The following is a 12,462-nucleotide window of genomic DNA, read 5'->3' on the forward strand; positions in this document are numbered from 1 at the left end:
AGTTTTGAACTGAACCATTTATGTGGTTGAAAATAATCCATTACATTTTCTGTAGTTAAAATAATCAATTGTAAATGCTTCCATCAAATATCTTTCACGTCCAGAGTAAAACGAAAAGCCAAATTGCGTAAAACGAAAACTTTGCGCAGTTAAGCTGTGCAATGAACGATGCATATTACCATTGATTTTACAAATAAATTGTACCGTTGATACTACGAATCGTAGGAACGATTTTCACCAATTCCCATGCAAATTATGCATCACACTTTACGGAAGAACGATTCGCCGAATGTCGTTTTCTGCATGTTTTATTTTTAAATTCACCATTGAAGCTCGTCCGCAGCGTTCTGCATCCTGCAAAACAGGAAGTAAATTTTTCGGTACGGTAATTTTTAACAAAACACCTGCTTTTTGCTTAAACGTTGTAGCGAACCAAAAGCAACGCACAACGGTACTGGAGCGACACATGGCTCGGAATAAAAATATATTTTCTCATGGAAATGATTTTCGCTGATAAATTTTCGGGCAAAGAAGTAGTAATCTTGTTGATGATTTTTTTAAATTCTGAGCTATGTTTGCACAGAGTATTTTCAATTTATTCTTTTTTACACATCACACCAATTTGCCTCAGAGCTGGTGCTGTGCAAACATAAAATGGGGTTCATTTTTTTCCAATAATTAATCAAACTGTGGTGAAACAGATAGACCAACCATACAAAAAAAAATCCTTAATCTGTATCATACCGCCACATACCGGGCTCACTGATTCACGGGAAATGACTGTTTGCAAAACTACTTTTACCAATTTCGCAGCGGAAGCAGCGCACCGAAACAAACGGCAGTCAGTGTGAAATATCCTTAATTTTATGGAACATTAAACATTTGGGAGTATTTTGCGCACCTTTTTCACGTTGTGCTGATGCTCGTTGCTGCGGTTTTTGTTCACAGTGAGCGAATTCGTGGAAAACGATTGGCAGTTTGCAAATTGTGCGTGTGCAATTGAGGATGACGTGAAATATTGAGCATTTTAAAAGCGTGTGCGTGTATGGGTGGAGTCACTCATTTATGTTGTAATCAGGAGAGTAAATTTTCGATCAGTACTGTAATCGACACAGTAATAGAGTGCATATTATCGCTTTTGTTTTCAAAAGAAGTTTAATTAAAACCGACAAAAAGCCAAATAGTTAAGGATGGTTCCGTTAATAGTCCGTTTGTGCGAGAGCTAAAAGGGGATTTTTGTTCAATTTAACTGAGAAAAAACAATTAGTGTTTTAATTTTATCTCCGAATGAGGTATTGTGCATTGTGCCGACTAATTCGCAGCAGTTAGTTGGCTGAAAATAAAGCTGGAATGCTGTACTGAAGCATACCGTTTACCAATTATTCTACAAATTTCACCGGTTGCTTACCAAAACAACCGGATGAATCGAACAGAAGGTTTAAGCCAAATATTTGCCTACCGTAGGAGCCACCATGTCCCACCTGATGCTAAGCACCCGCTCACCATTACCGCTCCAATCTAATCTGAATCCCATCCCACTGCTGGGAAAATCGTTGCTGTTCGCTTGCTCGGTATTGTATCAAACTGGTCAGGATAGAAATTTTTCCATGCATATTTTAAACGAACCCATCTTTCCGCTCGAACGGTTGGAGAGCATGTAATGCGAATGTAATTTCGTATTCCGCCAGAGCCATCCGGGGGGGAGGTTTGATCGGCCGTTGGCCATAGGCGCTAGGTTACACAGATTGTACCTTACAAACGTGTAGGGCTATAGAGAGATAGAGAGAGAGGGAGGAAGAGAAAAAGGGTTGCAACCCATTCTTGCTCCAACTCCGAAAGATCTTGGCTTGGGATGGGTGGGTCGGTAATTTCTTGATCCACTTTGGAAAGAAAATAAATCGAAACAACCGATTGACGACAACTGGCCCCATGAGGTAAATGGTTGTAACAGAAATTTTTTAAATGTATTTTCGATTAAACTTCCCCCATAACCTTTCCGAATGTGTTGAACTTTCGAAAGTTGTTAATGGAACACGGAAAGTAAGGAAAGGAATGGAAATAAAGACAACAAAACGACTAGGTAAAGAAAAAAGAAAACACGCACGTACACCCACATAAAACGCTTAGTAGGAAAGGTTAGAAGGAACGAAAAAAGAAAAGAAAATCAAACCTTCTATCGAGTGAGCCCTTTCTTAAAGGCTTGGTACCACTGTTCGGCTGCTCGGCGGTAGAATCCGTACGTAGCAGTACGATTTCCTCGATCAAACCAGGAATGGAAAAACGGAATGAATGGATGAGCGAGAATGGGCAGCACTAGCGGGAAACAACACGGGAAACTTTTCTCACTTCACTTGACCCTGACCCGGCTTACGAGCAGAAATGTGGTGGCCTGTTGGCGAACCTGTGGTGCACCTTCGATGACCTGAACAAAGAACGAAGATTTTCACTTTTCCCTGTTTTTTTTCCGATGGGGAAAAGGCTTTCACGGGTTCTTCCCCGCTTCGGGGATGTTTCTTTTTAAGCCGAAAGCACACTGCTTTTTGCACACTCACAAACACACAAACAAACACGTATAAGGTAACACGATCACGCACTTCACACAAAGCTGGCACTGATATTTCGTAGTTGTGTTGTATTATTTTTGCTTCTCCTTCTTCACTGATCACCAATCAAATGCAAATTTTCGCACACAAAAAAAAAAACTCTCTTTAGGCAGGCTACTCGCACTCCAAACTCTGAACACACATTTGGGCAAACGATCATTGAAGAAATAAATGAGCATAGGTTTTATTGGGGCCCGTCGCGAAATGGTTCCATTTTGATCGGTTCGTTGAATTTGATGCCGGATTGGAAAATTGTGCTTCCTCAAGAGTTCATCGAAACCCTTTACGAACGGCAAACTTTACACATAAAAGGGATGAGCAACTTTTCCACCGCTTCGGATGTTTTTTATTTTTTCTACGGCCAGACATAGCTCCCTTCAAAACACGTCCGACTACACACGCGAAAGGAAAAAGGGCATCACTGTCTAAGATCTCTCTTGCAGAGTTCCAGTCAACTTCAAAGATGATCAGCGTGAGTATGAGACACGAAAAAAAGACATTTACAGCTTGTCCATGTTTTCCTCCGCCAGTGTTACTTCATACAGCCAAACGCTTACAAAAGCCACTGGCCACAAATTCACCGTAGCTGCCGATGCCCGGAGGCGATCGTATAAAGGGGGCACCAAACGAGGGGTCGAAACAAAAATTCACTTTCATCACAAATCATCATCGCCGAATGGCATCTCTCGCTCATCAAGTGAAAGAAGTAAAAAAAAAAAGAAAAAGCACACAAACACACTCAAGCAGGAAAGGAGGAAAATGTTCGGAATGGAAAATGGAAGCCCTGGCGTCGAGCACCATTTCCCGTGCACAAAACGGCGGTATTCACGCAACAATCGGGCGCGCGCAAGGCACGTAAACGACCTTCCCGGACGACCGGCGAGGCCCTGCTGGCGCTCCTAAATGAGCTACGGTGAAAACCTGTTGCAAAACGGCGTATCGTAACGCGCCCGCGGATGGGGAAGATTTTCGCGACAACGTGCCCACCATTCCAACCATGGAGCTGCTCCGAAAAAGGGCACGGAAGAAAATAAAAAAGAAACCGAAAGGCATCAATCAACACACTACTTGCACTTGCACTTGAATGCACTCGCATTTGTCAATCTTGGCCGCGTACCGCCATTCGGTACGGTCGCCCATCGTGTGATGGCTTTTCTTTTCTCACATTTCCCGCCCTACCAACCCCCCCTCCAGGATCGAATACGTTTGTTGGTTTTCTCTAGGGGGAAAGAAAATGCACACAAAGGGAAGGGAGCCTCTAATTCGTTGGGCTTTTCCAAGAAAGATGTTGAGCGTCGTTGAGTTGAGAAACTTGTGAAGCGAAAGACACATTCAGCCAGTTGAGGGCACTTTTTGTTTAGGTTTTTTTTTTTGCACAATTAACCATTTGCCACACGTTGCTCACGGCATTCTTTATACAACAGCACACGAGCACACACACGCCGTAAGCACATACACATAGAGAAAGTTGGCATTCACAGCAGGACACAGGCACAAACATTCTTTCTATCCTGCACGGCAGGAAGAAACATTTTCTTCACAATCACTAGCATTCTTGCTCGTATTTGTACGATCAACTGAACCGGAAACATTCTGCAAACTCGGCTCCCACATACGCTTTCTCGCACACAAACCACAAACAAGCAGAACGACTTCCTGCTCGCCGTACAACATCATCAGTAACGTACACTTCCTATCCCGGCGCTGATCACGGCTTGTTGTTCTGGATGATTCAGATGGAAAATTGTGTAGCTAATGATGGAAAACCGCAGACAAGGCGTTGCTCAACGTCATGAAACAAGGGCAAGCATTAAGGGCAACGGACGAAGGAAGGAAAATAAAGCCAAAACAAAACGAGGACGAGTTAAGCAAACAAGCCACGGAAAGCCTCCCGGAGGCAGATAAATAAACAAACTGGCGTACTCGAAAATGCCGCTGGAAAATGGTTATCTCGAAAGAACAAACACACACCTAACGCACTCCGGGATTGTTCGATCCGCTAAGAAGGATCTTTGCTATACGATCAGTTTGACTGGCGCGCGCGCGCCAAAACCTTTGCCACTTGTTAAGAGCTATTTTGTTGCACGAAGAAAGCTTTCCTGGGTAAGCTTGTACCCGGGAAAAGCTCGTATAACTTCAAGCAATAATATAGAGGACATACGAGCATTCTTCCGCTACTTTGTAGCACCATTTACTACAGGTGGCTAATTTAGAATGCATCCGCATTCTGCAGAACACTACTACCGCACAACCTTGACAACTATCACGTTACCTGTTCACTGTTCCGCCAGCTGTTCCACGCACGACGACGTCACGACGCGTTGCTTCACCGATGACGCCAGAATCGTAACTGGCGAGCGTAGCGCTTGTTGTTGTTTTGGCGTCCGTCTTCACGGTGGGCCCAGCGCCGGCGTTGCTGCCATCGGTGGTGCTGGTGGTGTTGTTGGGCTGCCCAGCATCCGCCACGGCCGTACACTCACGGCCACTCAGCGCACTCGGTGCCGGAGCTTTCGGGCGTTCGGTGCGCAAACTCTCACTTTCGTTCGGCTGAGTGCCGTTGGCCGCTCGGTTGCTGCCGGCATCGAGCTCTGGCTTTTGTTTTGATTTGGTTCGTGGAGCTGGCACGGGTGAGACGGTGAAGGTGGTGGGCGCCCCCACCGCGGAAGGGGATGATGACGAGTGGGGCTGAGTGCCGCTGGAGGAGGATGACGATGTTGGGGGTTGTAGCGTAAAATCGAAAGCTTGCGCACCGGAGCTTCGTGCGTTTGGGTGGGAGGGGGAGGAAAGGGAGGCGGTAGTTGTGATGGTGGAGGTGGTTGTTGCGGTTGGTGGTGTGGCTCCGCTGCTGCTCCGACCGGTACCACCACTGCTGGTTGTTGTCGGTGTTGTCGGTGCCATTAACGAGGTTGTCAGCGTCGTTTGTGGCGCGGTCACCGTGGACGTGAGAGCCACTGGCGATTCCTTCGAGTCCTGTGCAAGAGAGGGTGAGGAAAAAAAAAAAAAGGGTGGTTATGAAATCGAGAGTAATACCGAGAAAATGAGAAGCTGTACATACTGGGAGCGTCTTTGTGAGAGGGAGTGAGAATAGGATTGCAAAAAAAGCTCTCCTAGATGCGTAGAAGTAATGGTAAAACAACATCAGAAGGCACATATGAGGAGAATTAAGCGTGACAGATTTCTAGCAATGAAAAACTCCACAAACTGAAGTCACACTCTGGACGCAAGGCGTAAGAGGATCTATAAAAGTAACTATCCTGTAGACTTCTCTCCCCTAGACAATGGAAATTCAAGGACACCTGCTTCCACCATGATTCTTCTAACTGGGGTAAGCCATTCGGTTTTATTTCACTTCCTGCTTAGTGAATTCTTAGAATATTTAGGTGAGTTCAAATGAGAAAAAATAAATGGACAACGCATTGACCACGTTTGTAGAATACTTTAGCTATGCCGTTTCCTAGCTTTGATCATCACTAATCATGGAAGGTAACCGGCGCTGTTGACGATGTTTACAGTTATTCTGGTGAAAGTTGTTGAGATTTACATTTCCATGTCTTACATGTTTCAAAGCTGTTAAAAAAAAATTATGATTGGCACTGTGTGACTTTTCACAAGAGTTTGTAGGAAGTACACAGTAAGTGGAGTACTTTTCGCAACAATAACTCTCCATTCTCGGGTGAAACTGGAAAGCGCATGAGTCAAGAAAAGTTTTATCCTGACAATGCAGTAAGAATGGAAATAGCAAACGACTCCAAAAACTCAGTGAAATGTTGTTTTCGTTTAAATTTTTAAGGACTGTTTACAAAGTAGTTTAACTGAGAATAAATTTGTTTATGTCCTTCGTTTCAATAATACTTGAAAAAATTGAGACCACAATCAGGAGTAAATATATTATTTCAAGGCATTCAATTTTCACACAGTTTCCATAATTTTCTGTCTAAGCTTCCTCTACAGAGCACAGATTCTATATGAGAATGGATTCAAATTCCTTTCCGCTTACGTTTATTCCCTCCACGAATGGCAAAATCCGCCTCTGATTATTTTATCACGCATCGAACTCTTGAACTGATCGGACGATTATCGTCAGAACTTTCTAACCCACGAAGCTTTAAAGTTGCCTACCATGGTCTGCTTTAACCAATTCTTACATATGCTAGCACTATTTAAAGTCCTGCGGGTTTTGTTTCGTCTGTGAGTTGCGTAAGCACATTTTGTTGTCAGCTCCTACGCGTTGTCCACTGATAGAATTTCGTACGCTGAAAAATGGAAGGCTTCAAGCTCTATTCGTTCTCATAGCAAGTCTACTTTCCGGTGTGATGGATGTGATGTTCTTAGTCTAGACCCTCGCTCTTCATGTTCCCTCCCGATTCATTTGTCTCGGAGCTCAACTTTTACTTCCCAGACACCGCAAGCGTCACTGGTAGAAAAGACTTTTTCTCATCTGCTTTCTAAGGGGATTTAATTACACTGCTGACCAATTTGGGTTTTCCATTTCAGTTACTTGGTTTTTGTTTTTCTGTTTGTGTAGCTACCGCTACTTCTGAATTCCTGTGTAAATAGATGTGCACTAACAAATAATGAATAGCAAAATTATGTCTGAGGTGTCCATTTTTAAACAACCATGTCCACCCAGAAAAAATAGTGTATAAAATTAAACTGACAAGAAAATGGCGGAGAAATGGCGAATTTACTGTCAAGTACCAGGTGTTTAATAAACCGATACCCAACGAATCGATTGGGTTTTTTTTTCAAGTAAAAAGTAAGCTGAACTTCTTGTCAAAATAGTATGTTAATTAATTAATCAAGAAATCAGATCAGATCAGACTGAGATTCACTTTTTACCATTGTGAGGGTGATAACTACTCATAAAATTTATGTTGGTTAATTAGTTTTCATTGTTTTTTTTTTGTGCTTGGTGTAATCGCAACCATCTTTCCCTCTGTCCGACAAAATGTAGTGTTATTACGTTTACCCGGTCCCGCACCCCTTTTGTTCATCCTTATTCTCTTGACCAGGTTCTGGTTGAGCGTGTTTCGGTCATTAAGGATTTGGGCATCTTGCTTGACACGGGGCTCACTTTCTCACACCAGATTGACTCCATAGTCAGCAAGTCGAAGAGGACTCTTGGTGTACTTAAACGTGTGACCCGTGAATTCTCCGATGCTTGTTGTTTGAAGACTTTGTTTTGTTCACTGGTCAGATCAATGCTGGAGTATTGCTCGGTTATCTGTTTCCCGTCGGCAAGAAGCCACATTGATCGATTAGCGTGGGTGCAGAGGCCCTTCACCAGATTTGCTCTCCAGAAAATTCTTAGCGATCGATCCTCTGCTCTGCCCTGTTACGAGGACAGATGTCGGTCGATTGAAGGTCGTTCGTTCCCGATTTCCCAATCCTCATTTTGTTGCAGCACTTCTCCTTGATTGTATCGATGCCCCAGCTTTGCTCATGCAAATCCCTCTATACTCCCGCGCCCTTCGAAATCGTCCTCCAATTTTTGATGTCTTACGTCGCAATGGGGTGGGCCGTAAAGATCCTCTCCTTATTGCCATCAAAATGTTTAATTTCTCGTCCCATCTCTTTGATTTTAACATATCCCTACCTTCTTTTCGTTTCCGATTGTTATCCACTTCCTAATCTTTCCTTCACTTTCCTATTTTATGTTTTGTTTTCGTTTTTTGTCTAATGCTGCAACTTATTCTGCGTACCGTTTAGGTTTAGATTAGTTTAAGACTAGATATTAGACTTCTTGTAACATATGAAATACATGAAATGCAATGAAATGAATAAAACATTTTAAACCAATAAAAGTAGCAATACGGTCTCACCGTTTTGTTATGAACAAAACTAACAATCGAAGTGTTAATTATTGTAAGAGGGTTTATCTTCTTTTTCTGATCCACGTTTTAATCCGGCACTAGTCATGAGAGCTCCTGCTGTTTTTTAAATAATTTAATTTTTGACATCCTTTTTCGCTAAAGCTTACCAGGACTTAAAACAGAATGTTTTGAGGAGCACTTACTTAGATTTTTGTTACTGTCCATCTTCATTATAAAACCAAGCAACGTGCACTGAGCTGTCATGCATTATGTACTTTTCACATAAAGTCTCTTCATTTTCATTCAACTTCGTTCGACACCGAGTTGCTTTGTGTATCGTCCGTGCATCCTGAAAGTTAGTGAAGGGCCTTAGTGGCCCTTCTCTACCACACATTCGAGTGGTATGTATCTGTGACTCACTTCACATCACATCGTCGCCGAGCGCAGCCAGCCGTGGTGTAAGTGATAAAATCTGTACGAGTAGCGATTAAGCAAGAAAATTCGTCCGGCTTTCCTGTCTCTGATGCATCCTGGTCCATTCGAGTAATTCAAGATTCTTCACACACAGACCGTGGGGAGCGAGTGCAATGACCCACACACACACACTCACCGCACACACGTCGGGTGGGGGAAAACACCCACTGACCTTTTCTTCTATGCTCCATTGCATAATGGCAGCTTCCGGCGCGTACCGTCGACGCTTGGGTAAGCAAAAAATGGCACCGGTACGATATGCGTGAAGGCGTCATAAAACGGACCACCCAGACCCATCCATCACCAACGAGGGCGAACTCAATTTACTGCCACATACTGTACACTTGGTGGTGATGGTGTTCGCAGGCAAATGCCGCTGGCGACGCACAACGACGATACGAATGTAAACACGTCCTGGGTGGGGTACGATGGAGACCGAGCGATGCGTTCGGCTCGCATCCATTGCGACTTTTCCAGCTTGTGAGCTGGTGCCGCCAGGCTAGGGCATCAAGTTCCGCCCGAACAATCGTGCAACGTGTCGTAAGTGTCCAACACCCAAACAGCACTCGTGCCGTGATCGTGGTAGGAGCATACTCAAGAATCTTTCGAGTTTTTCTCCCAAGTAAAGCACGGGCAACTTTATGAGTTTCTTCGTGGAAAGCTGACAGCGGTCGTCCTGGGAGCGTAGGGAAAAACACAGGCTGAGCAATACATGAAGCCAAGTAGAAGAATAAAAATAAAAAATGCCAGCGTAAAATATACCACCACCAGCACCACACCAGCCAACCCATATTACACATCCACCACCTCCTCCAGCTGTCCCGTCGATTGCTTTACCTCTCATGGTTTATTCATTTGCCCGAAAGGCAGAGCTTTTGCTAAAGTGCCCACTTTCGGGTGTTGGGTTTGGATTTTTCAAGAGCCAGCTCTGTTCTGTCTCCCGTTAAACCGTGCCGAAGCGTGCACGGAGGTGAACCCATCCGATACCGGGAGGTTTTCCCATTCAGCATTTCGAGTGTATGTGTGTGTTTGGGCATGTTCTGACTGCGGCAATCCGTTTGCATGTTCATTAATTTTCATCCTTTCAACGGAAAGCTTTCAGGCATTTGCCGAGTTAGATGGCAAGTGTTGGTGTGTGTGTTTTTTTTTTGTGTGGGGTTGAGTTTGCACATCCCCTCATCCCGTTGCTTGCCATCGTGTTTGTTGCTTTGCTTGTGGCACGAAGGATGGTATTTTAAGCGCATTTACCAATGCTTATTTATTGTTATTTATTTAGTTACAAAACGCCAACACAACACACACACCAAAGTGGCAAAGTATTTGCAATGAGAAAGCGTTAGCTTAGCAAAATGTTCTGCCCGAAAGAGAACGCCTTTCTGTGTAAAACAATTCCTCTCGAAAATTGAGGAAGCATAAGAAAATCATTACTTTTGTTTAATGAAAATTACGAAACGAAGCCCAAACTTGAAACTCTTATCATAAAGTAAGAAAGTCCAGCTAGTTTGAACCCGGTGACAAATGGATAAGAAGCAACACGAGCAAAATGGTTCCAGTTTCTAAGACAATCAAGAAGGGAAAATAAGGAAAAATCGGGCTAAAAATATAACAAAAGTGAAAGCAGATAAAACGTTCTTCCACCGTCTTCCATCGGTGGAACAAATGCGGAACCACGGTTGAACTGTGGAACTGTCTGGGAGGAAAAATGAGCAAACTTTTTCAGCAACCAGCTCTAATCTCAAACCATCCTGAAGTGTAAACACCTGGGCAGAAGTTGTATGCGTATCGCCCTTTGTGAAGCAGAAGCAGAATGATGAAAAACACCCCGAACGCTGTGGCTCAGGTGGGGATAGAGTGTTTTTTGTTGTCCTTTCCTTTTATTTGTGCTGCTGTAGCACAACACTTGAGAGTTAAGAGTGTTTCGCCAAGTTTGAAGCTGATATGGATCTATAAGCATTACCTGGTATGATGGTTGGAAAGTTGAATGTTTCGTCGTTGCGTGTAAAGTTAGTCACTCATTCATCCCCGTCGTTTAAAGCGAATGCACAAAGTTCGCCTAAATGTATGCAATCCGCAAGCACAGATTCAAAAGGCTATCAAATACGAGCATAAACATAGAACTAAATTGTTTGTTTGATTTGCTCTCACATCCTCCCCCCCGCAAAAGGACGGTAGTCCGCATCCGCATCCAGTAAACTATGATAATCGTGTGGTTTTTTTAGAGGATTAAGCAAGGGTAGTGGCATTAAAATAATCTTTCGGGTGAGCGATTTTCTAAAACTATCGCTGTGGTCTCTTAAATTTTAATCCTAACGAGCTTTAGTGTATAATCTTTAACCGGTTGGCTATAAATTAGGAACTCTTTCAGCAAAACGTAAGAGTCGAAATTTCTTGCCACTGTGCTCGTCAGTTTGCCCACCGGAGGCAATAAACTTCACCACAGCATCTGCTAAAAGCCTACCGTATGCGCCTTAAGCAACGGTTGAAAATGGCAAACGGTTGTTCGAAAGCGAAGGCAAGATGGTGGTTGGTATTTACCGGTTCCTGGAACGCTTAGCTCCTGCCACCCACCTTGTTGTCCTTTCATTTACCATCCCTTCCTTCCTCCCTCCCCTCCCCTCCATCAACGCACATCAATCAGGGCAACCATTCAACTCAACAAATTGGCACCCAGTGTGTGCGTGTTGCAGGAACTGCTTGCACATACTGTCGGCCTAAGCGGATTCTGTCACAAAACCTCTTTCGGTACAGTTCACTTGGCTCCCGTTGGCTGGTGCTGGCCGGGGATGTCAGGATTCGTGCGGATAATTAGGACGCGTATAAGACCCGCTTATGACGCACCAGTGCCGCTTCCGGTATCAGCTTCCCGCCCTTATACACCAGCCAGCGGCAGGAACTGGAAAATGGCAACGCGTGCAAACGCTCGCACACAAACAGGCGAGACTGGAAGCCACGAAAATCCACTTGCAGTTGGAGATCCGGCAAGGAAACGTGCTCCTGATGTCTGGCACGAAATTGACCTCCCACCCTTGCACAACCAAGATAAGCTTCGGGGAAAGTCAACCCGAAACCAGAAGGCTTTAAATATTCACGACAAAATTAACCATCTTCCTTCCAGCACCGACCTGCGTTACGTCTGTCTCGGTGAGGTGTGTTTACCGCGTGTGCGAGCTGCGATGATGTGTTTCCAAGTTTTGGCAGTGTTTTGTATGGCATCTCCAGGTAGCATTGGGGACATCCGGGAAAACCAAAGACTTTACGGTGTGCATTAGTCTTATTATCGTTCCAGCCCCCCGGGGGGGGGGAGGCATGTGTTTCCTTCGTGCGGCCGACCGCATTTCCGTTTAATCTTACTGAAAAGACGAAGAACCACACGAAGAAAGTAACAGAAACCGAACTGGTTCCGAGAACCAGACAGATGAAGAAAGTAAAGCTCATGGTGACAGGGACATCCGCTTCCCCACGAGAGACGGATACCATTCCCCTTTGTGTGTTAGCGCCCCCTAGGGTTCAACATCTTTTCAATTAATTAGCTGAATTATTTAGCGCCAGTAATTATGACGCTTGTTTCCATT

General features: G+C 44.2%; 4 protein-coding genes across 4 annotated transcripts in view; 3 read left to right on the forward strand and 1 right to left on the reverse strand.

Moving 5' to 3' along the window:
- The window catches only part of LOC126563399 (ribonuclease kappa), a 443,719-nt gene that overhangs the window by 204,017 nt on the left and 227,240 nt on the right, over window positions 1–12,462 (forward strand). The window lies entirely within an intron of this gene.
- LOC126562237 (dolichyl-diphosphooligosaccharide--protein glycosyltransferase 48 kDa subunit) overlaps window positions 1–12,462 on the forward strand; it is a 532,174-nt gene that overhangs the window by 176,582 nt on the left and 343,130 nt on the right. The gene's annotated exons all lie outside the window — the stretch shown is intronic.
- The window catches only part of LOC126560846 (uncharacterized), a 181,931-nt gene that overhangs the window by 167,567 nt on the left and 1,902 nt on the right, over window positions 1–12,462 (reverse strand). The window contains exon 2 of the mRNA XM_050216794.1: window positions 4,876–5,573. Within this exon, the coding sequence (XP_050072751.1) occupies window positions 4,876–5,573 (698 nt within the window). The remainder of the gene's footprint in view (window positions 1–4,875; window positions 5,574–12,462) is intronic.
- The window catches only part of LOC126563559 (dentin sialophosphoprotein-like), a 490,635-nt gene that overhangs the window by 155,543 nt on the left and 322,630 nt on the right, over window positions 1–12,462 (forward strand). The window lies entirely within an intron of this gene.

Source organism: Anopheles maculipalpis, chromosome 3RL (genome assembly GCF_943734695.1).
Source record: "Anopheles maculipalpis chromosome 3RL, idAnoMacuDA_375_x, whole genome shotgun sequence".
NCBI classification, from domain to species: domain Eukaryota; kingdom Metazoa; phylum Arthropoda; class Insecta; order Diptera; family Culicidae; genus Anopheles; species Anopheles maculipalpis.